The sequence below is a fragment of the Aspergillus melleus genome (assembly GCF_016097325.1).
Source record: "Aspergillus melleus strain CBS 546.65 chromosome Unknown contig5, whole genome shotgun sequence".
Lineage (NCBI taxonomy): Eukaryota > Fungi > Ascomycota > Eurotiomycetes > Eurotiales > Aspergillaceae > Aspergillus > Aspergillus melleus.
In genome coordinates this window covers 3,865,068-3,883,984 of record NW_025763374.1, presented here as the reverse complement: position 1 = coordinate 3,883,984, position 18,917 = coordinate 3,865,068, and the positions used below count along the sequence as shown (strand labels likewise).

Sequence of the window (18,917 nt, the reverse complement as noted above, 5' to 3'; positions counted from 1 at the left end):
CCTAGTCTACTCAGTGCACATACGCATACTCGGTGAACTCCAAGTCGCCGACACCTGCCAGTCGGCTGGGTTACTTTCGAATCAAATATTCGCCTCCTCGCCAGGCCTTGTAAACTCCGTACAGCCCCGACACTGGCCACACACTCCAGAACAGGCCCCTGATCCAGCTCTCCCACGACGCGCTCTCGCTACCAGGCACCAGATTCACCCGTACCTTCTGGTACAGATCCGGCAGATACGACGCGCGATACTTCGCCCGCAGCAAATCATAGCTCTTCTTATCGTAGATCGACCAGAACTCGTCCTCGGTGTAGTACGCGTGCGCATACAGCCACTTCTTGCCACCCAGCTGCCGCACCTTACCCTCTAGCCGACGGTTCTGTGCGATGAATGCCTGTCGATCGTTGTGGAATGGCGACGGAGCCCACAGGCCGAAGTTCATGATGTACCCGTCATCCGGGTCTGGGTTGGGCTTTGTCTCCGTGTTTGCGTGAGACGCGTCCTGCGTGCGCGACATGACTCCCTCCGAATGTCGCAGTGGACACAGCCAGATGGGGTACGAGCCGAACGAGTCCTTGTGATCCAGCCAGTCGATGAACTCACTAGTGGCGTGGTACGGCACGGCCACGTCTTGGATGATAAAGTAGCTGGACAAACCGCTCTGATGCAGGGCATGGTACATGACGCGCGTGTGCATGAAGAAGTCCAGGACATAGCGGGTGATGCGATTGAAGGGGGTGATGAAATATTGATAGGCGAAGCGGCCCGTCCAAAAGGCACCACGGTCATACCGGAAGAGGTAGTCTTCCAGGGGGATATAGTGAATGGCCGACGGGGGAGTGTCGGACCCAGACGACGGAGCAGGGCTGCGTCGCTGCGCATGGATATAGAACCAGGGATCTTGCGCGCGGGTAAACCGTTGGACGGGACGACCTTCGGGCGGAGAATCTACGAGTCGTCCGGCACAGACGACGACGTGGTTTTTGGCGAAGACGATGCCGTCGAGATATTCAACCGTTGGGTCAGCCGTGGCACGTCGGAAGGTCTGCATTGCCTGGTCCATGCCGGAGGCGGAGTGATAGGCGAGCTCCACGAAAGGCTTGGCTGGGCGACACTGGATCTCGACCAGCGTGACGATGCCCAAGGTGCCAAAGGCTGAAGCGGCACCCCAGAAGAGCTCGGGGTCGTCGCTCTGGGATGCCCTGCGCACCTCGCCGTCGGGAAGGACGATCTCAATCCAATTGACGGTGGCGTCAAAGAAACCATGGCGGAAAGAGCTGCTCTCGCCCGAAGTCCCGGAGAAGCCGCCGCCTGCCGTGATGCCAGGGAACTCCATCACGACCAACGGGACGAGGTTGTGGACTAGCGTGGCCCGCACGAGCTGGTCCATGGGCACGTTGGGTTCGGCCAGGACCGTTTGGGCGGTCGGATCAACCTGGATAACGTGGGTGAGGTGGGCAGTGTCGACGATGTTGTCGCGCCCGTAGGGCGAATCGCGCGTGCTGTTGGTGGAGCCATGATAGATGCGAAAGGGTTGCTGGCGACGGTGGAATTCCTGGACTTGACGGGAAACGGTGGCCACCGCTTCGTCGTGGGACAAGTCCATGGCGTGGCAGTAGGGTGGAAGTTGAGTTGAATTGGCCGATCTCCGGTCGGGGATCGATGAGGTCATGCGGAGTTGGTGGTTGCCTAATCCGGAGGATCGTGACTCCGTTGTGCGGGCGGTTTTATCGTCATCCTCATCTTGACCGATCGAAACAATCTCTGTACCTGACTACCTGTAATGAGCAGGTTTCGCACTGCATGGGCAGAGTGGTTCCTCCTCCAGGTTCATTTGCAGGAAGTGATTATCGAATTGAGTCTCGACGGTGTTTGTCCGGTTGGCCCGGTTTGCCCTGTTTGCCCTGTCTGCCCTGTCTGCCCTGTTTGCGACCTTCACCCCTGATTTTCTCCTGGTTGCCCTTCACTTCTCAACTCTTGCTTGCTCAACAAATTCTCAGACTGGTCGGGATTCTCGTCTCATCTACTTCTTACCGCTGGCCCCATTTTCCTTTTTATACCTCGATCATCCCATTCATACTGTAGTGCTTACGTGATCAGTGTATAACTAGTTATCTTTGACTAGTTAACTAACTAACTCACTTCGTAACTAGTCAAGTAAACTCCCCCGTCTCACCACGTTTTCTTCTTCATTTCTCCATCTATGGTTTCTTTCCCGCTTTCTGTCAAATTCCCCAAAGTCCCCTTCCAGTGAACTCAGAAGATACTCACAGCTTCTTTTCCCAGCGTCTATTCCAGCAACAATAATGGCGCAACCCGTGTCAAAAGCCACGTTGCTTACGATCCCCGTAGAGCTCCGCTACGCCATCTACGACTTGATCTTCTACCCGACGGTAGGCCGCCAGCCTCTGCTTCACGTATGCCGTCAAATTCGCGAGGAAGCGTTGACGATCCTGCTTCATTTTGTCCGTTTCTTCGACTCCCTGCCTAAGCTAGCGTCCTGGGCATCTCGAGGTCCGGCTCATCTCCGCCATTTAATCCGCGTGGTGGACGTGAACTGCCTCGAAAGCTCTCTAACCCCGTTTCGCGACTGGCATCGTCACTTAATTCCCGGGACGGAAATCGCGCCGGGGAGCTGGGAGGCGACGTACTTATCTCGAGTCGGGAAATTGGAGTCCTTGACGAGCGGGAAAGCGAGTGTAATGCAGAAGCTCAAGCACGCTGTATCTCGAGGGCCGGGGGAGCCCGTTAGACGTTTTGCGGAGACGTTGACGCTACTTCCCGGGATCCGGAAGATAAGCCTCACGTTATCTGGAAATTACGACGTCGACGACCAAGACCCCCTGATCGTTGAGCAGGGACTGGTCTTGGAGATGGTTGCTAGGCTGCTGCCTGACTTGCGGCATTTGGAATTCCAGGCGGGACCGGTGACCCTTGAATTTCTGTCTCATGCGGCCAACTTGAGGCGACTGGAGTTTACGGGGTATGCGGCGACTGGACCGGACGAGACGCTGCGGATTCTATTGGGTTTGCCGAAATTAGAAGCGTTGGTGCTTCGGCGACCACCGTCCTCGAATGATCTCGATAACGGGATGGAGAGTGAGGGTTTGACAAGGAAGCTTGCGGTCACGCCGGAGGTAGTGGAGAAGTTGAACCCCTTGAAAGAGGTGCACTTGATGCATTTTGCTGGGGAGCTCAAATCGGAATTTGTCACGGGTGCCATGCTGCGTGCAATTGCCGCCCATGCTTCGACGCTGGAAGTACTGCATGTTGATCATGATGGGGTCATGGCGGACGACGCGGCGACAGCACTGAAGGCTCTTCTGCCGCAATTGGTGAGCCTAAAGAAGCTTGATTTGGATTTTGTGCTGTCAGAGCAGTTGGCGGGACACTACGACATCCGGGATGTGATCCCATCTAATGTACGAATCCTGAATTTAAGGACGTTCTAAGACGGCGAAACGAAGATAGACACCCAACCGCAGTCTAGTGCGTATACATCAATCCTTAGAGAGTTCTCTTTCTAACCTCAACCTTTGCCAACGGATCGCTCAGCATCTCAAACCCATGATGTATAACGCAAGGCTTGTACCCCTCCGCGAACCTAATATCATAATCCAGAAGCAATCTTGATATCACGATTTTGATCTCGCTCGCCGCCATGAACCTTCCCGGGCATATGGATCGACCAATACCGAACGCGACATGTTCGGGATTTGTTGCCGACAAAACAGCCGTGTTGTCTCCGGCCTCGCGCATTCGCAGAAATCGATATCCGTCGAATTTCTCGGGAGACGAATATGTCTCAGCGTCAGACCACATGTTGCATTCTACCCCGACGTTGGTGCCTGGGGGTAGGGTGATCCCGTTGGGAAGGGTGACTTTGTCCGTGGTCGTGCGTTCAAGATTTGCTAGTTTATTTATTAGACCAAGCAAGAATGACTTGGGATCATAGGGGTAACCAACCTAGCAAGCCTGGCTTGAGGCGCTGAGTTTCTTTAATCACACTATCTAATAGCTTCATCTTGAACAACCCAGCAGTGGTCCATCCGCTCTCTTGAACTGCATATGCTATTTCTTCTCTGAGTGGCTTGATCAGGTCCTGATGTGCACAGATATCCAAGATGGCTTGCTGCATCAGCTGGGTTGTGGTATGCAGAGCGCCCATAGCCAGGCCAAGCTGAACCGCTACCGGATCATAGGGTCGGCCCTTTGCAACCTCTTCAGTCCATTCTATTGTATCATCGAACTTCAGTTTATGCCCCTCGGTCTCTGCAGACTTCTTCATGGCGGTTCGCTCTTCTAGAACGGGGGCAAGCATGCGACGGGCTAGACGAACCTGGCCGCGCGCCTTTTGACAGTCCGGTAGCATCCAGTGAATAACCGGGTGAAGACTTTTTGGCCAATTGCGGAGAGCGCGAACACTATTGAAGAAGGTCACTGTGTAAGTTGTTATGAGGGTCTGCCAGTCCTGATCACGGGCGAGTTCATGGCCGACGAAGATGGAAGATGCCACGCGGGCTGTAAACTTGAGTATATCCGGGCTGAAGTCCACGAGATGCCATTCTGAATAAATTCAACAAGGATCCAGCTTTGTGTTGAAGGTTACTTACCGGTCTGCTTAGTCCATGTTTCCTCCATGACATCCGCGCTATGATCATGCATGACCTGGCATTCTGAAATATAAGCTAGACCTCCTTGAGCTATGAGCTATGATGGGAAGGTAACTCACGATGATTCTGATTTAGTTTCATCTTGATGACATCGATCAAAATATGGTTGGGGTCAAGGAATGCACTAAGCCCTTCTAAGCCAGGAATATTTCCGAAATATTCCTGATATTTTCGTCAGTAAAGATTGCATGGTCGTCATCCTTCACTGGTTGGGGTCCAATCAGGCTCTATGTTGTTTTTTCTATATACTCGAGACTCACCGCACGAACAAGCGCGAGATGATCCAGCTTCTTGCAGCTCTTGACGAATGGGGTCCAAGATTTAGGTAGAATGACACGAGACCCAGGGGAAGTAATGATGCGGAAAGGGCCATTGAACTAGGTATGAGCAATCAGCTACTAGTTCCTGTTTGCTGAGATAGGCGCCAACCTTTCGAGCCCCCTCAGCAAGTAAGGCTTGCGCATCTGATAGAAATTCCTCCCGCGCCTTTTTCTTCATAAAGTCGCCTGGGTAGACATTGATTGTGGGCAAATCCGGTGCTCGCAGCCAACGAGGTGAAAGGCCGAGAATAGTGGCTAGAATAGCCGTGAACACGATATAGCCATACATCATTTTATCAAAGATATGGTTGCCTTCAGAAGTCCAGGCATCCGACAAGGATGCTGCGGCTACTTATGCTTTCAACTCGCGGCAATATTCAAAAGGACTGAGTCAAAATGAGTGATACTGACACACTATGCAAGGGATGCACCCACGCCGCTAAACCCGATCCGGTGCCCGTGGACAATGCCATGTCCGATACGAAGTGCATCTCTTGCCGTTGATTTCTCCTAGCCCGTCGCCGCCGATGATGGGGTGAAGACTTGGGTTTTGTATACACTTCCTGTATCCACTCATAAGAATCAAAATACATCGAAGTCACGCTGGACGATACATTAATCATGGTTTATATATACAAGCAAGACAATGTCTTAGTAGTTGACCTTGTCACATATAGTCAGATATCAGATAATGGCCTAAACTGACAAAATTCCTCTTTCCATTCTACCGGAGCCACGGCTTCTAACCTGGCGCTGAATTCCTCCATTCTAGTTCTAGTGCCCACAATGCGGTGGTCCACGACAATTGACGTGGAAGTGTGCCGAAACCCAGCTTTCTCTTCATTCTGCCAGAAATGCGGCCAGAGCATCAGCTGTACTTCCTGACCGTGTCGCCAATCGGTCGGGGTGGCCCACAACTGCTGGGGGAGACGCGTCTGCGGTAATTGACTCCGGGGCACTCCAGGGCCCATCGCTGGTGGGCAGATTCCCGGCAATTTGGAAACACGGTCCCGCTGGTCGTCCGTGACAGGAGCAGGGAAATACACCCAGAATAATTGGACGTACGACCGAGAAAGTGCGCCAAACCAATTCAAAATACCATAGATCACCACCTCATGGTAGGCCTTAGGGACGATTGCTCTCGCCGCGAGACTCTCGCGGTAGAGCTGGGCCGAGGGGGAGGCGGTGAATTCTCTCAGTGCAGAGGTAGACTGCCATACTATGGGTAGTGATGAGCGAGCGGATTGATGGATGTCGTTAGATGGATCATCGACTTACAGGTAACCAGCAGAATTGTATTCGGCCGTTGTTTGACTCTTGCCCATGCCGAATCCTCGTAGCCCGGTGCCTGAATCATGGGCTCAAAATAGCTGGTCCATAGGGCCGGGTCGAGCTCTTCATCCTGAGGAACGTCGAGCTCGGTCCAAACAATGATCTCGGGGTCCTCGCTCATGATTGCAGGAGTTGGAAGGAAATGCAGATTCGGTGCCGTTTGCTTTGTTTGCGCAGATCACGTGAACGGCACCGAGGGGGCGTCCGAGGCCTCCCGATCAGGAAAGGCGGACGGACATTCGGATAGAATCGCTCTCTACATGTCCCTCTCTATCTTCCTCCTTTTCTTCTTCCCTCCCGCGTCTCATCGTCTGATATCATTCGTCTTGTGGGGATACAGCATTGCCAAGCCAATAGAATGCCCTCGCCGGGCGACAACTACGCCATTCACAAAGTCTCTGTAAGACGTGCTCGCCAGGCCTGCGGTCCTTGTCGGTAGGTGCTTTGCATGGAGATGGAGGATCTGGATAAATGCGCACATCACTGGATTGGGATAGAATCTGAATGCTGACCTCTTGACCCTCACCTCTGCATGCACCAGTCGTAAGAAAGCGCGCTGCCCGGGCGAAAAGCCCATCTGTTCGTTATGTCAACGGTTGGGACAGCGCTGCTCTTACGGTTCGCAGGCGACTCCGGGATCAGGACCTGCTTCGGCACGTCGCTTGAACGAGCCGGGCGAGGAGAGTCAGGCTGAGGATGCCGGTTCCCAGCGCCTGCAGCGCATTGAGAGGAGGTTGGACGAGATGGCGGGCATTCTGCAGTAGGTGCCATCTCAAGATTTTGCTACGTGCTTGGTTTACTCAGAACGCTTGTCCCCAGAGAGAGCCTGTCCAGGGGCAGTAGCTTGCCCTCTATCGATTCACATCTTCCCTCTGGCCGGCTTAGTGCGGGCGGGCTTACCACTCCATTTGCTGGCCTAAATGAGGACCGGGGGGTGTGCAGGTATGTCTATTCATGACTGATTTCGGGAGTTGTGCCAGTAACGTCTTCAAGCACCTTTTCGCTCGCCGAATATGTCAAATCCCAAGTCGACGTATATCTTGCGTACTTTCATGATCAGCCCTTCTGTGTCTTTTCGAAAGATTGGTTGTTAGCGAGGGCTTCGTCATTACCCGCAGAAATTGCATTCCCGCTAGTTGCCTTAACATCTCGTCTTTCTCTCCATCCTCGTGAGACTTTCGGCAGCACTGTACCCCCAGTCGAGCAATGGGTCGACAAAGCCTGGGATAGTTTGTCAAATCGCTATAGAGATACCCAAATGGGGATTTCATTTCTGCAGGGCACTTTTTTGATGGCGCAGGTGGACTTCGCCGACGGACGAGCTCATCGAGCGTACATGTCGTGTGCATTGGGAATTCGAACCCTCCAGTCTGCGGGACTGAACAAGGATCTCTTTTCCTCGTCTCTGGATAGTTCCCACCTGGAAGAGCGGCGACGCATAACGTGGGCCTACTTTATGCTCGACCGCACCTATAATGCGTCTCGCAACTATTCACTATGCTTGGCGGATAAGCAATATAGCCTTCCTTTCCCTTCGCCCGACCCGGAAGAGTCAAGTCCTGGTTCCACCTCGCAGAATGAACTAATCAAGGAAGGCGAAACGGTGGACAACAGCATTACCTCCTGTCTGATCCGACTGTTCGCACTCTGGGGTAAGGCCACCGAGTATGTTTTTGAGCCTCCCGACGAAAAGGCACTTGCTCCGTGGCAATCCGGCTCGGCCTTTGCCGTTCTTGAATCTGAGTGGATGCAATTTGAGACCCAGTTTCCCAATGCCCACCGTTACCTAAACGTTGAGTCCGAGTTACGGGCCGGCAAAGAATCGCGGAATGGGGCCTATTTGCCCACATGGCTGTGCGTGCAGTTTCTCCTTCATTCCATCCAATGTCTTCTGCATCATCCTTTCGTGATTATGATCAAATTGCGACACATCACCGGTAATCTATCTTCAACGTTCCTACAGAAGTCATTCGAAAGCTCCCTTCTTCACTCGAGGTGGATTGCTCGGTTGATTAGGGAAATGTCTAATGCCGACTCCCGACCTTATGATCCCTTTCTAGCATATCTCGCTGCTATCGCCGCCACTATTCAGCTCGAGTATACCGTTAGCAGCAACCCGGACGTTGCCCGACTGGTGAACAAGGAATTCCAGATCCTGATTGATTTTATGACAAAGGTTTCTGTGAACTGGGAGATTATCAGAGTCTTGGTATGTATGAATTTTGGCCATTTTCACAGCAACTGCTAATCTAGCGATAGGTTGGTCGAGTAAGCGAACTGGCGCATCGACGACGTAACTTCGGATCTCTTTACTATAACCAGGATGGATATTCCGGGGCGCTCCCGAGTATGCCGACTCCCTCTAACATCCCTAAAATGTCGACGGAAGACGAAGCACTTATGTGGGATATTCTGGACATCAGCTCGTTCTCATGCTCTGGGGGACTAGCCCAACACAGCGACCTAGTTCCGTCGCCAAATCGACACGCCATAGCGCGCCTACCAGAGGATTTCCCTTCCTCAGAAGCTCCAGGGGTAGCAGAGAACCGTCAGAATAGAGATGAAAATGAGTCGACGCGACCGGACCTCTCCGTCCCGGAAATGTCGCTTCTCGATGGGCGCGTATTAGCCTTAATGGCTGAGGACCCGGCCGGGTGGTCGTTCGCGGGAAGAAGTAACAGCGACGAGTTTGGGAACGCAATTCCTGACCTTCCAGAGTGGATGGTATCGAGTGGTCATATGCCCGAGCATCTATGACCAGGCCCAGACTCGCCCGATGATTGCAACCTCATGTGCTATGCGGAATGATTGACGATCCATTGCGTGAATCAAGTGCAATTGACACTATTGACGTCTTGAATGAATTCTTGGGATATTCTTACTTGATATATAAAACATCGTGGCCGCGTACATGATGCATATACCACCTCTACCTTCGTTGGTGATCTACTATTTAGAGCTTGCTTTGCTTGGCGATCGGCGTAGCGATCTTGAGCGCCGACCCGAAGTTGACCTGCTCGTGCGAGAGAAGTTCTCTCCTTCCCGGACCTCCCCGGCTCCCATCCCCCTTGAATGCATCCCGACGATTCTTGAACTCCAACGGGAACTTGAACTTGTCCAACAAGTCGTCGGAAAGGCTTCGTTCGAAACAGCCGACGACGTACTTTCCGACGTTGGGTAGAAACTTGAATGCGCTAATATACCCCTCGTTAGCCTTGAGGATCGTTTTCGAGGAAGTTGAATACAACTTACTGTCCGCTACCGCCGGTGGCTATAAACAAGTTCTTGTGCTTGGGATGATAATCTAGAATGAAATCTCCCGTCGGGGTATCATTGTACCAGCACAGGCCGACTTTCTCGAAGCCTCGCGAGGCAAACCGCGGCATCATATCCCGCATTCCAGCAGTAAGTCTCTCGACACCGTCTTCGGGGATGAAGTTGGCGCGTGACGACGGCGGCAGCTTCGGCGGCGCCGAGACGCCCTGCTCGGAGGAGTTGGTGTAGCCGTATGAATGGCAGGCCACCTTGAGATAACCCGTTGGCTGGTGCGGCGGAAAACAGAAGAAGCCAGTCGAGAAGTTGAAGTAGATAGGCATATCTTTCAACTCAATCATCTCCTCGGGCGTTAGGCGCATATACCCGACTATTTGGGCAGCTGCGATCATGGAGTTCCAGGCGGGCACCAGACTAGCGGTCCAGGCGCCGGTGGCCACGATGAACTTGTCGCCAGTCACTCGAGCGCCGTTTGCTGTGCGCACCGCCGTCATCGTGCCGTCAGTCGCCGTCTCGAACTCCTCAACTTGCCCATTTGTCCCCGTGATGAAGCCCACGCCGGCAGACGCACAGCGAGCCGCTAACCTGGCAATCGCCAAACCGGCATCCGCCCACCCGGCCGCCTCATTCACGAAAGCATCGAACCCCGGCACGGCCAGCTTCCCTGTTAATACCGGGAATCTCTTTCTCGCAGCCTCGGGCGTGGGAATGTGCGTCCAGGGTGCCCCCATCTCCGTTAGGACCTTCCTAGTCTTGATCGAATAGTCATGCGCCGCAGGCTGGATGATCTGATCCTCGCTTGATTCCTGCGCTAGCCATATACACGGCGTTTGATGGAACGCTTCACGGTACTCGGGCGTCTTCCACAGATCGAAGGCCTCCTTCCCCATGCGTGCATAGACAGCATCGCCGTAGTCGAATCGAATGATGCGGGAGATGTCGACGCTGGAACCATCGGGGACGGGGGGAACTGCACGGTCCAGGACTGTGACGGAGGTATATCCTTCCTGTTTGAGGCAGAGGGCGGTTGAGAGGCCGAAGACGCCCGCGCCTATGATGATGATCTGCTGGGATTTGTCCATGGTCTGTAGTGTACAGCAAAGGGACCCTGTCAAAGAAACAGAAATAACGGATGATCGACCCAAGGATGTGGAATCGCGAACATTATGATGTGGACAAAGCTATGAATCGAATTTTAAACATACTCGAGAGTGGAGAGTGGAGAATGGAGAGTATACGACAGCCTCCCTCTTCTCCAACATCCCCGGACGGTCCGTTGCCGTTGTCGGTCCGGCTGGACTCCCTACGGCTCCCGGTCCGCCTCCCGGTCCGCCGCCGACGTGCCTAAGGCCATATATTTCTATAACGACATCTTCGCCTCTTTGCTTGCCCTCCTAGGCTGGAATGCCTGCCTCATCGTTCTTTCGATTGGGGCAGGGCCCGGAAAATGAATGAATGAATAACTAACGTATACATGAAAAGTGCGGCCTGGTAATATGCATATATGCACATTTGTCTCGACAAAGAAAAACCCAGCATCCAGCATAGGAAGAGAGTCTTACAATAGTCACATCCTCAATTAAACAACTTAAAACCACCCGGAACACCCTTCTGAAACATGCCTTTCGGGTCATACTTACGACTCACGTTCTGCATTCTCTGCTTGTTCTCAGGTCCATATGAAGCAATGGGGTCCTGGAACGTACAGCTATAGTTCATGAACCGGAACGGAACACTCTGACCTCTGGACTCAACAGCCTCCTCGATCCTTTCAAGCACGCCCCTCATGGTACCCAGAACCTGCTCATCGTCGCTGCGATTTTTCCAGTACGTCAATAAAAGAACGGACACCACTGGTCCATTCACCGCCTCTAAGCCAAGGGAGCTACCACCATGCTCGGCGGACTTCTTCAGCAGGGTCAGCGGTAAGGTTGGAGGGTGAAGGAACAGATGAGTCCCTCCAGAGGCTTGACGGGCTCGATTGCGGAAGTGTAGACCTGACTAGCAGTCTGTAGCGTCTCAACGTCTGCCTGAACCGTGATGTTCATGTATGCACATCTACATTACATCAGTACTTCTTATGGTTAGAATAAAGAGAATCTTGGAAGATTTCCACCTCAACTGGTCCATGGCCACAGATGCCTGCTCTGAGGCGGCCTCTTTCAGGCTTTGCAATCGCATGGAATTTAGCTGATCGACCTGCGGTTCGATCGCCGTGAACGGCTCCAGCACGGCGGGCTTTTCAACGTTCTGAGTGTAGTATACCTGGTTCTGACACATTGTTTGGCCGAATTGCGCCGCGTACCCGATGCTGATCATGAGATGAGTCTCTTCTGTAGCATCGGGCTTTTGCACTTCTGTGACTAGCGCTTCCATCTGGCTAGGAAAGCTGGGCTCAAAGTAATACACGCTGCCACCCCAGAACCGACCTTGTGGAAACGTCCGCATGTCGTAGCGAGTAACGATTTCGAAGTTATTAGCACCGCCGCGAAGGGCAATCCACAGGTCGGGGTTCTCATGGGCATTGGCTTGTATGACTTCTCCGGATGCCAGGACGATCTCATAGTTCACAACGTTGTCGCAGATGAACCCTTCTCGGGAGGAGAAGAAGGAAAGACCACCTATATTGGGAATAAATTGGGAATCAGTGCGTGTACGTGGAAACATGACCAATGAGTTTGACTGACTTACCCTGAAGCGCCAGTCCACCAATTCCGCCCCTGGACGAGCGGGCCCCAGTGACAGCAAGCCCGGCGACGTCCAGCTTTTCGTAGACCGATCCCCAGCGTTCGCCGGCTGCGATAGACACATGGCCTTCTTTTACTTCAATTTCAGTCAGGAGACCCAAGTCCAGAGTTATGCCATCCTGAATGTTGGAACAACCCGGGGCAGGCTGTTGGCCCGCGCCCCGAATCGCAAACGCCACCTCGCCTCGGTCAACGAAGGGGTGAATTGTACGTAAGAAGGTGACAACGTCTTCGGTACTGGATGGCCGAATAATGCATGCTGGAGTGATATCACTCTGCAAGGCAGAACGATAAGATCCGTTCAGTACCTGAAATTCATCGGTATCTTGCGGAATAACCTGGTGTGGGGACAGAACCTGGGACAAGGCCTGAATGGCTGCTTTTGCGAGCATATTGCGTTCTATATTCTTTCAGATATAGGAATGTTCGAGTTGAGCCTTAGGCAAAGGGGATGTGTGAATTAACGTCTCGAAGTTTGCAATTGAAGATACGGCTGCCGTAGGTAGTTCAAGATATACCCCAACCTCGTGGGAATCGATGCTGGGCAGCCATGCGGCTGAGATGCAAGCCAGCGGACTTTTGTCACCAATGGTACGGACCCTTCCATCCAGGATGGTGTGTGAGGCTGCTAGAATCACTTCCCAGTTGCGCGAGAATGAACAGGACGGGGGCTAACAAAGTGATGGCCAGTTCCCCTAAGACATCCAAAACCGATAAGCTGATATTAATGGACAGGGAAAACGCTAGCTCAGTGCACTAGCTGCAGTGGGAACGAAGAGAAAGGACGATCCCTGATCACCTAAACAGACAAAGAAAAGATGACGCCAAGAGTATCCAGCTCTAACAAGGTCTCCGAGACTCTCCTTACAGACTAGTCCGTACGACAATATCAACTTGGTATAAGATCTGGGCAGCTAGACCGACAGGAATTACAGCAGAGTAACGCCGAGCTGCCAGCCGGCAATTATAGTCTGGCATAATCTGGGTCGATATCACGTTCATGACGGCGGCGGTGGCATAAAAATGACCGGGGCTACAAGGTATAACCTGCGGTCAGAACGCGGAGGACGCATGAACCCCGGTCAATCATGATTGGGAGGAGCAGAATCTCACACCAAGCCATACGGCCTTTCCCCCTAACATGACAGGTTGCGTCCACGTCGGTCATTCTCGCATGTCGCGGTTGGAGCGGATGAGATCCGGAGACAAACTGGGATCCACTAAGCTGTGAAGGCTACGGGCTTTCTGCTCATGTCGCCGGAAACCATGATTGTCGGAAGGCCTCACGGTTAGTGTTAGCTTATACCCCCTGTCGGGTATATCTTGTTTGCTAGACGACGCCCAACAGGTTGGGCAGCTCTTACTGGACTTCGACGGGGTCTGCCAAGAAAACCCTTTGATGAGACTTCCGAATGAGCGGTATCCAAGGGTAGTCAGTTAAGGGCTTCGTGCCAAAGAGGGGGTTATCTTGTCCAATGCAACTCAGTCACCATATCTGTCAGTAGTGTCATCAAGCAAAGTCACAAAACGGAATGTTCAACCAGGTGTTAGGGAATGCTAGCGGGAGAGTTGGCGCACGAGTTCTTTGTCTGATCAGCGTATTTATAGCTCAGTTGTCGACATGACAGCCCTTGCCAGCTGGAATTCGTGGCTTTCCATCTCATACAGTATCCGGGCTGATCTAAGTTCAAGATACTTTTATTTTCAGTGTCTCTCCTCCAGGTACTTCCAATAAATCCAATCAGGCCATGAAGTTTTGGGGGACGTTCGCCGCTCTTTGCCTCCTGGCGTTCGTCTCCGCGTTGGATGTGGCAATTATCACGACGGCCCTTCCAACCATAACCGATGACATTGGCGGTGCCACCCAATTCATCTGGATAGCGAACTCGTTTGTCCTTGCCTCATCTGTACTACAACCGCTGATGGGACAGCTCGCAAACGCTCTCGGCCGTCGCATCCCCCTGGTCTGGTCAACCGCTCTTTTCATCTTGGGTAGCGGCATCGCTGGAGGCGCACGCAATCCCCCCATGCTAATCAGTGGCCGCACTGTCCAGGGCATCGGCGCAGGAGGAATTTACGTGCTCTTGGACATCGTATGCTGCGATCTCGTCCCCCTTCGCGAGCGTGGTAAGTATCTCGGCCTTATGTTCTCGTGGTCCGGGCTGGCAGCTGCCTTGGGTCCCGTGGTTGGTGGAGCCTTAGCGGAGGCAAACTGGCGCTGGATATTCTATCTGAATATCCCCATCTGTGGAGTCGCGTTGGCAGTCATCTTGCCATGCATGCGTGTTGACACCGGGTCACATACTACCGCATCTAAGCTCAACCAGATCGACTAACTCGGCAATCTGATCTTTATTCCCAGCATAGTTTCGCTCTTGCTTGGTCTCGTAACCGGCGGAGTCCAACACCCCTGGTCATCCTGGCGGGTTATCGTCCCTCTAGTCCTCGGCACCCTGGGCTGGATGGGATTCCACGTCCAACAAGCCTTCACTAAACATCCCGGCGTCCCCAACCGACTGTTTAGCAACCGTACCTCGGCCATCGGGTTTGCCTTAACCTTCCTCTCCTCCATTCTGGTCCAAGCAACGTCCTATTTTCTCCCGATTTACTTCCAAGCCGTCAGGAGCACCACCGTCCTCCGATCAGGAATCAACTTCCTCCCCTTTGCCATCGGAACGCTCTTTTTCGCCGCGGCTGCAGGCGCCCTTCTCAGCAAGTTGGGAGTCTATAGGCCCATCCACGCGACTGCTTTCGGATTCTCGTCTATAAGTTTCGGGTTATTCACTCTTCTAAATGAGAGTACGAGCAAGGTTGCTTGGGTCTTCTATCAGCTCATCGGTAGTGCAGGAGCCGGTATGGTCTTGTCGACGTTGCTCCCTGCCATAATGGCCGCGTTGTCGGAGGCCGACGTGGCATCGGCGTCGGCCACGTATAGCTTCATTCGCACGTTCGGGTATATCTGGGGTGTGACTATTCCGTCAATCGTGTTCAACGGCGTCTGGAAGGGAGAGCTGGCACGAGGCCGGGTTCCAGCGAAGTGGCTGAGGGAGGAGCTGAGAGAGGGAGGGGCGTATGCGTTTGCCAGCCAGGCTCATTCACTCAAGTGTGATGTCGAGGGTAATATTTGGAGCGAGATTGTCACTGTTTATATCCGTAGTCTGAAGGCGATTTGGTGGATTGGACTAGGGATCAGCTTATTTGGGTTTTGTTTGGTCTGGGTTGCAAAGGAATTGGAATTGAGGACGGAGCTAGACACGGAGTATGGGTTCCAAGAGAAGAGATCCAAAGAAGGAGAGGGTGAAAGTTCTGATATTTGATGGTGAATACCAAGGGAATCTGGCACGAAAGAAGTCAGTTGTCGCCGTATAACTAGTTAAGGTTATTACTTAGTAACTTGTTCGATCTCTCTCTATCCCCGGTTTATCGAATGTACTGTAGCTAAGCGAAGAAGAAGAGATAGGAAAGCCATAGGAAAACAAACCAGAGGTCGTCAAATAATTGCAATAGCAGTGGCCGATATTACTCTTGCTAGATAGTTGTTGTTCGGTGCGACTCCGAGCTGCAGTCGTCTGAATGCTGCCCCAGGCATCCCGGCCAACCCGACCGTGTCCACGTGACGCGGTGATGTCGAATTGTTTGCTTGTTTTACATTTATGTCTTCGTCCCTCGCTCTCCAGTGAGATCCTCCCATTCAATGATATCTTCGGTGGCCGAGAGACATGCCGGTCCTCTGCATGTGCCAAAATGGATCCAAAGGTCATTCAAGCTTCCGTGGTATGACCTGCACCTAACGCTCACCAATACAAGGAAGCATGACTTCACAGAATTTGTACATAGTTCAACCATCTTGCTGACGCGACTTGATCCTTAAAGAGAAGATACGCACGAAACTCGCAATGTCTTCCTCGGACACCCACTGATTTCCCGTGGAGCTCGCCCTGGATCTCCTGGAATTTGAAGAATGAGCCGTTGCGGTTCACTAGGCCATTAGGAAGAGATTTTCGAGGTATCGGCGATGAATAGTCTGATAGTCAAGCAGCGCCTCGAAATGAGACTATAGCTGACATATGACATAGGATCAAGGATTCCACCTTATATGACTACAGAGTAGATTATAGTTTGATGCTATTTCGGGCGGATTCCCGCGCGGAAATAATCTGAGTCATTCCCGAACCAGAATATTCCCGACGGTCGCCGCTATATATTCGATGCTTTTCTCTTTCGCCCTTCAAATATTTTCTAAATGATCCCATCTTGCCGGTTTTCTCAATCATGCTTTCCAAATATACAGAAATGGAGGGCGGCCTCCTCCCTCCCCCCTACAGCTTCCTGGATGACTATAGCGAAGGAGCTCACCCACAACTCCTCGAGGCCCTCCTGCGCACCAACGCCACCCAACAGATCTCCTATGGAAACGATACGTATAGCGCCGAAGCGCGCCAATTAATCCGCCAACATCTCCAGGCAACAGAGGATGAGGTCGCCATTCACTTCATCCCCAGTGGCACGGCCGCCAACCTCATCGGCATCGCCAGCTGTCTACGACCCTACGAGGCCGTCTTAACCGTGGAGACCGGACATATCGTCAGCAAAGAAGCGGGTGCTATCGAAGCTACCGGACACAAGACGATCCTGGTACCGGGAGTGAGGGGGAAAATGACGCCTAAGAACCTGGAGCGCGTGGTGGCTCAGAATCAATTCTTCCCGCACTCGGCCAAGCCGCGGCTCGTGTATATCTCCAACGCGACAGAGCTGGGCACTCTCTACACAAAGAGCGAGTTGACAGCTCTTTCAGCGACGTGCCGGCGGCTGGACCTACTGTTGTTCATGGACGGCGCGAGGATTGGGGTGGCTTTGAGCGCCCCCGCGAACGACCTGACGCTGCGCGATTTGGTCGACATGACGGACATATTTTGGATCGGGGGCACCAAGATGGGCGCTTTGCTGGGCGAGGCGATGGTGGTGCGCAGCCACTTGGCCGACGGTTTCGCTTTCCATTTGAAACAACATGGGGCGCTCCTGGCCAAGTCCCGCATTATGGGGGCGCAGTTTGCGGAACTTTTCCGAGACGATCTCTTCTTCCAGATGGCGAGGCATGCAACGGAGATGGCGCACTTGATTTCGGCGAACTTCGAGGCCCTTGGATATGAATTAGCGGCACCAACGGAAACGAATCAGGTGTTCGCCATCTTGCCGGATCAACTGGTGACGCGACTGGAAGAGAGATTTCGGTTTTATGTCTGGGATCAGACGGCGGATGACAGGACCGTCGTGCGAATCGTCACGTCGTGGGCAACGGACAAGTTGCAGGTGGACAAGTTCAACGCGTGGGTGAGATCAGAGACGGCATAAATCTGCAGCTCCTGCACTTAATCATAATAATAATGAATAATGACCACTTTATCTGCATTCCCGTTATTCCCGTTATTCCCGAGGGCTGCCGTTGTCTCGGCCACCGACCGAAGCTTGTCGGAAGTTGGAGTCGACGTTGGAATCTTCGTTCGCCACATTATTGAGTGGCGGATTGTCATACGGGCTGCGGAAGATGCCCGGTTCAAAAATAATGGGTTATAAAATCATATGTAGACCCCTATGTACAACTCGGAATACCATATATCCGACTCCGGATGTGTCCTAATCTCGATGTTTACAGCTTCGACTCTCTAGCTGGAGCGAAATTCGACCCCTCGCCCGTCCCAATTGCCTTAACAATATCATCGACGCTGTTTAGGATCCACGTATTTCCCTCCTCGCTCGCCAACCATTTGGCCGCCTCCTCGCTCTCGACGTCATGTACCCACGTGGAGTCCTCGACGGCCTTCCGCAGCCCGAAAACATGTGATAGCACCTGTGGCCCGACACCCGTCTGTGCGCGCAAACACGCAATTGCCACGATAGACGTCGCCAACCGGCCTACATTCGCCCCCGTTGAACGTTGCGGATCGGACAGCAGGGCCCCGTAGTTGAAGTGGAGGATGTGCACGGGAAGATCCGGATGTGCGTCACCTAGCTTGCGATATAGTTTTGTCTCAAAGGGTCGGTAGATAGAGTCCCAAAGGCCTTTCCCACGAGCGCTGATTCCATCAATATTGTGCGAATCGGGACCGCGCGTCGGCGTGGACGAAAGCCGGTCAGTAATAGAGCTTGGCAGATTTGACTTGAAATCAACGAGGCAGTTGATGGTACGGGGAATGCCATTGAAACTGATGCATTTTAGACCGACTTCGCGCATGAACTCGACGGTTTCGACACTGTTGTGTTCCGAGGCCCCGGCAGTGGCGACGTTGAAGAGGGAGTGTAGGGATTCGGGGGAATTCATGGTCATCGTGGCAGCCGTCTATATGTTATCAGAGACCGTCCTAGCCCAAAATCAATAGACTGTAGTATCATACCGAGAGAGCAAGCCATGACGATTGAGAAAGGCCTTTGGATTGCGCATGCTGTCGGACCTTATGGTAGAGGGAATCGATTTGCGGAGGGGCGGGAGTTGTCTTGGGTCGCGCAGCAGGGGAGTTGATGAGAGACTTAAGGCCACTGGAGAGTTTCGACATGATGGATTGAGTCGGATGGGG

General features: G+C 52.9%; 11 protein-coding genes across 11 annotated transcripts; 5 read left to right on the top strand and 6 right to left on the bottom strand.

The window, feature by feature from the left end:
* Window positions 1–70: 70 nt before the first annotated feature.
* LDX57_009704 (FAD-binding oxidoreductase) lies at window positions 71–1,606 on the bottom strand (the record flags this gene model as incomplete). Its single annotated transcript, XM_046091437.1, has 1 exon — window positions 71–1,606. The coding sequence occupies one exon, from the start codon at window positions 1,604–1,606 to the stop codon at window positions 71–73; it is 1,536 nt and encodes a 511-aa protein (XP_045947414.1).
* A 700-nt stretch (window positions 1,607–2,306) lies between these two features.
* On the top strand, window positions 2,307–3,452 carry LDX57_009703 (uncharacterized protein; the record flags this gene model as incomplete). Its single annotated transcript, XM_046091436.1, has 1 exon — window positions 2,307–3,452. One exon carries the CDS (start codon window positions 2,307–2,309, stop codon window positions 3,450–3,452), a length of 1,146 nt encoding a protein of 381 aa, XP_045947413.1.
* Window positions 3,453–3,507: 55 nt separating this feature from the next.
* LDX57_009702 (cytochrome P450) lies at window positions 3,508–5,285 on the bottom strand (the record flags this gene model as incomplete). Its single annotated transcript, XM_046091435.1, has 6 exons — window positions 3,508–3,911; window positions 3,967–4,566; window positions 4,614–4,676; window positions 4,733–4,835; window positions 4,934–5,050; window positions 5,103–5,285. The coding sequence occupies 6 exons, from the start codon at window positions 5,283–5,285 to the stop codon at window positions 3,508–3,510; spliced, it is 1,470 nt and encodes a 489-aa protein (XP_045947412.1).
* Window positions 5,286–5,670: 385 nt separating this feature from the next.
* On the bottom strand, window positions 5,671–6,446 carry LDX57_009701 (uncharacterized protein; the record flags this gene model as incomplete). The annotated part of the gene is made up of 2 exons (XM_046091434.1): window positions 5,671–6,212; window positions 6,272–6,446. 2 exons carry the CDS (start codon window positions 6,444–6,446, stop codon window positions 5,671–5,673), a joined length of 717 nt encoding a protein of 238 aa, XP_045947411.1.
* A 237-nt stretch (window positions 6,447–6,683) lies between these two features.
* Window positions 6,684–7,089, top strand: LDX57_009700 (Zn(II)2Cys6 transcription factor domain-containing protein; the record flags this gene model as incomplete). Its single annotated transcript, XM_046091433.1, has 2 exons — window positions 6,684–6,760; window positions 6,867–7,089. 2 exons carry the CDS (start codon window positions 6,684–6,686, stop codon window positions 7,087–7,089), a joined length of 300 nt encoding a protein of 99 aa, XP_045947410.1.
* A 527-nt stretch (window positions 7,090–7,616) lies between these two features.
* Window positions 7,617–9,082, top strand: LDX57_009699 (fungal specific transcription factor domain-containing protein; the record flags this gene model as incomplete). The annotated part of the gene is made up of 2 exons (XM_046091432.1): window positions 7,617–8,534; window positions 8,585–9,082. The coding sequence occupies 2 exons, from the start codon at window positions 7,617–7,619 to the stop codon at window positions 9,080–9,082; spliced, it is 1,416 nt and encodes a 471-aa protein (XP_045947409.1).
* A 196-nt stretch (window positions 9,083–9,278) lies between these two features.
* Window positions 9,279–10,680, bottom strand: LDX57_009698 (NAD(P)/FAD-dependent oxidoreductase; the record flags this gene model as incomplete). Its single annotated transcript, XM_046091431.1, has 2 exons — window positions 9,279–9,519; window positions 9,578–10,680. The coding sequence occupies 2 exons, from the start codon at window positions 10,678–10,680 to the stop codon at window positions 9,279–9,281; spliced, it is 1,344 nt and encodes a 447-aa protein (XP_045947408.1).
* Window positions 10,681–11,173: 493 nt separating this feature from the next.
* LDX57_009697 (FAD-binding oxidoreductase) lies at window positions 11,174–12,737 on the bottom strand (the record flags this gene model as incomplete). The annotated part of the gene is made up of 4 exons (XM_046091430.1): window positions 11,174–11,506; window positions 11,572–11,656; window positions 11,715–12,219; window positions 12,290–12,737. The coding sequence occupies 4 exons, from the start codon at window positions 12,735–12,737 to the stop codon at window positions 11,174–11,176; spliced, it is 1,371 nt and encodes a 456-aa protein (XP_045947407.1).
* Window positions 12,738–14,093: 1,356 nt separating this feature from the next.
* On the top strand, window positions 14,094–15,662 carry LDX57_009696 (uncharacterized protein; the record flags this gene model as incomplete). The annotated part of the gene is made up of 2 exons (XM_046091429.1): window positions 14,094–14,472; window positions 14,713–15,662. The coding sequence occupies 2 exons, from the start codon at window positions 14,094–14,096 to the stop codon at window positions 15,660–15,662; spliced, it is 1,329 nt and encodes a 442-aa protein (XP_045947406.1).
* Window positions 15,663–16,617: 955 nt separating this feature from the next.
* On the top strand, window positions 16,618–17,697 carry LDX57_009695 (threonine aldolase family protein; the record flags this gene model as incomplete). Its single annotated transcript, XM_046091428.1, has 1 exon — window positions 16,618–17,697. One exon carries the CDS (start codon window positions 16,618–16,620, stop codon window positions 17,695–17,697), a length of 1,080 nt encoding a protein of 359 aa, XP_045947405.1.
* Window positions 17,698–17,992: 295 nt separating this feature from the next.
* Window positions 17,993–18,896, bottom strand: LDX57_009694 (uncharacterized protein; the record flags this gene model as incomplete). Its single annotated transcript, XM_046091427.1, has 2 exons — window positions 17,993–18,682; window positions 18,738–18,896. 2 exons carry the CDS (start codon window positions 18,894–18,896, stop codon window positions 17,993–17,995), a joined length of 849 nt encoding a protein of 282 aa, XP_045947404.1.
* Between the last annotated feature and the right edge of the window lie 21 nt (window positions 18,897–18,917).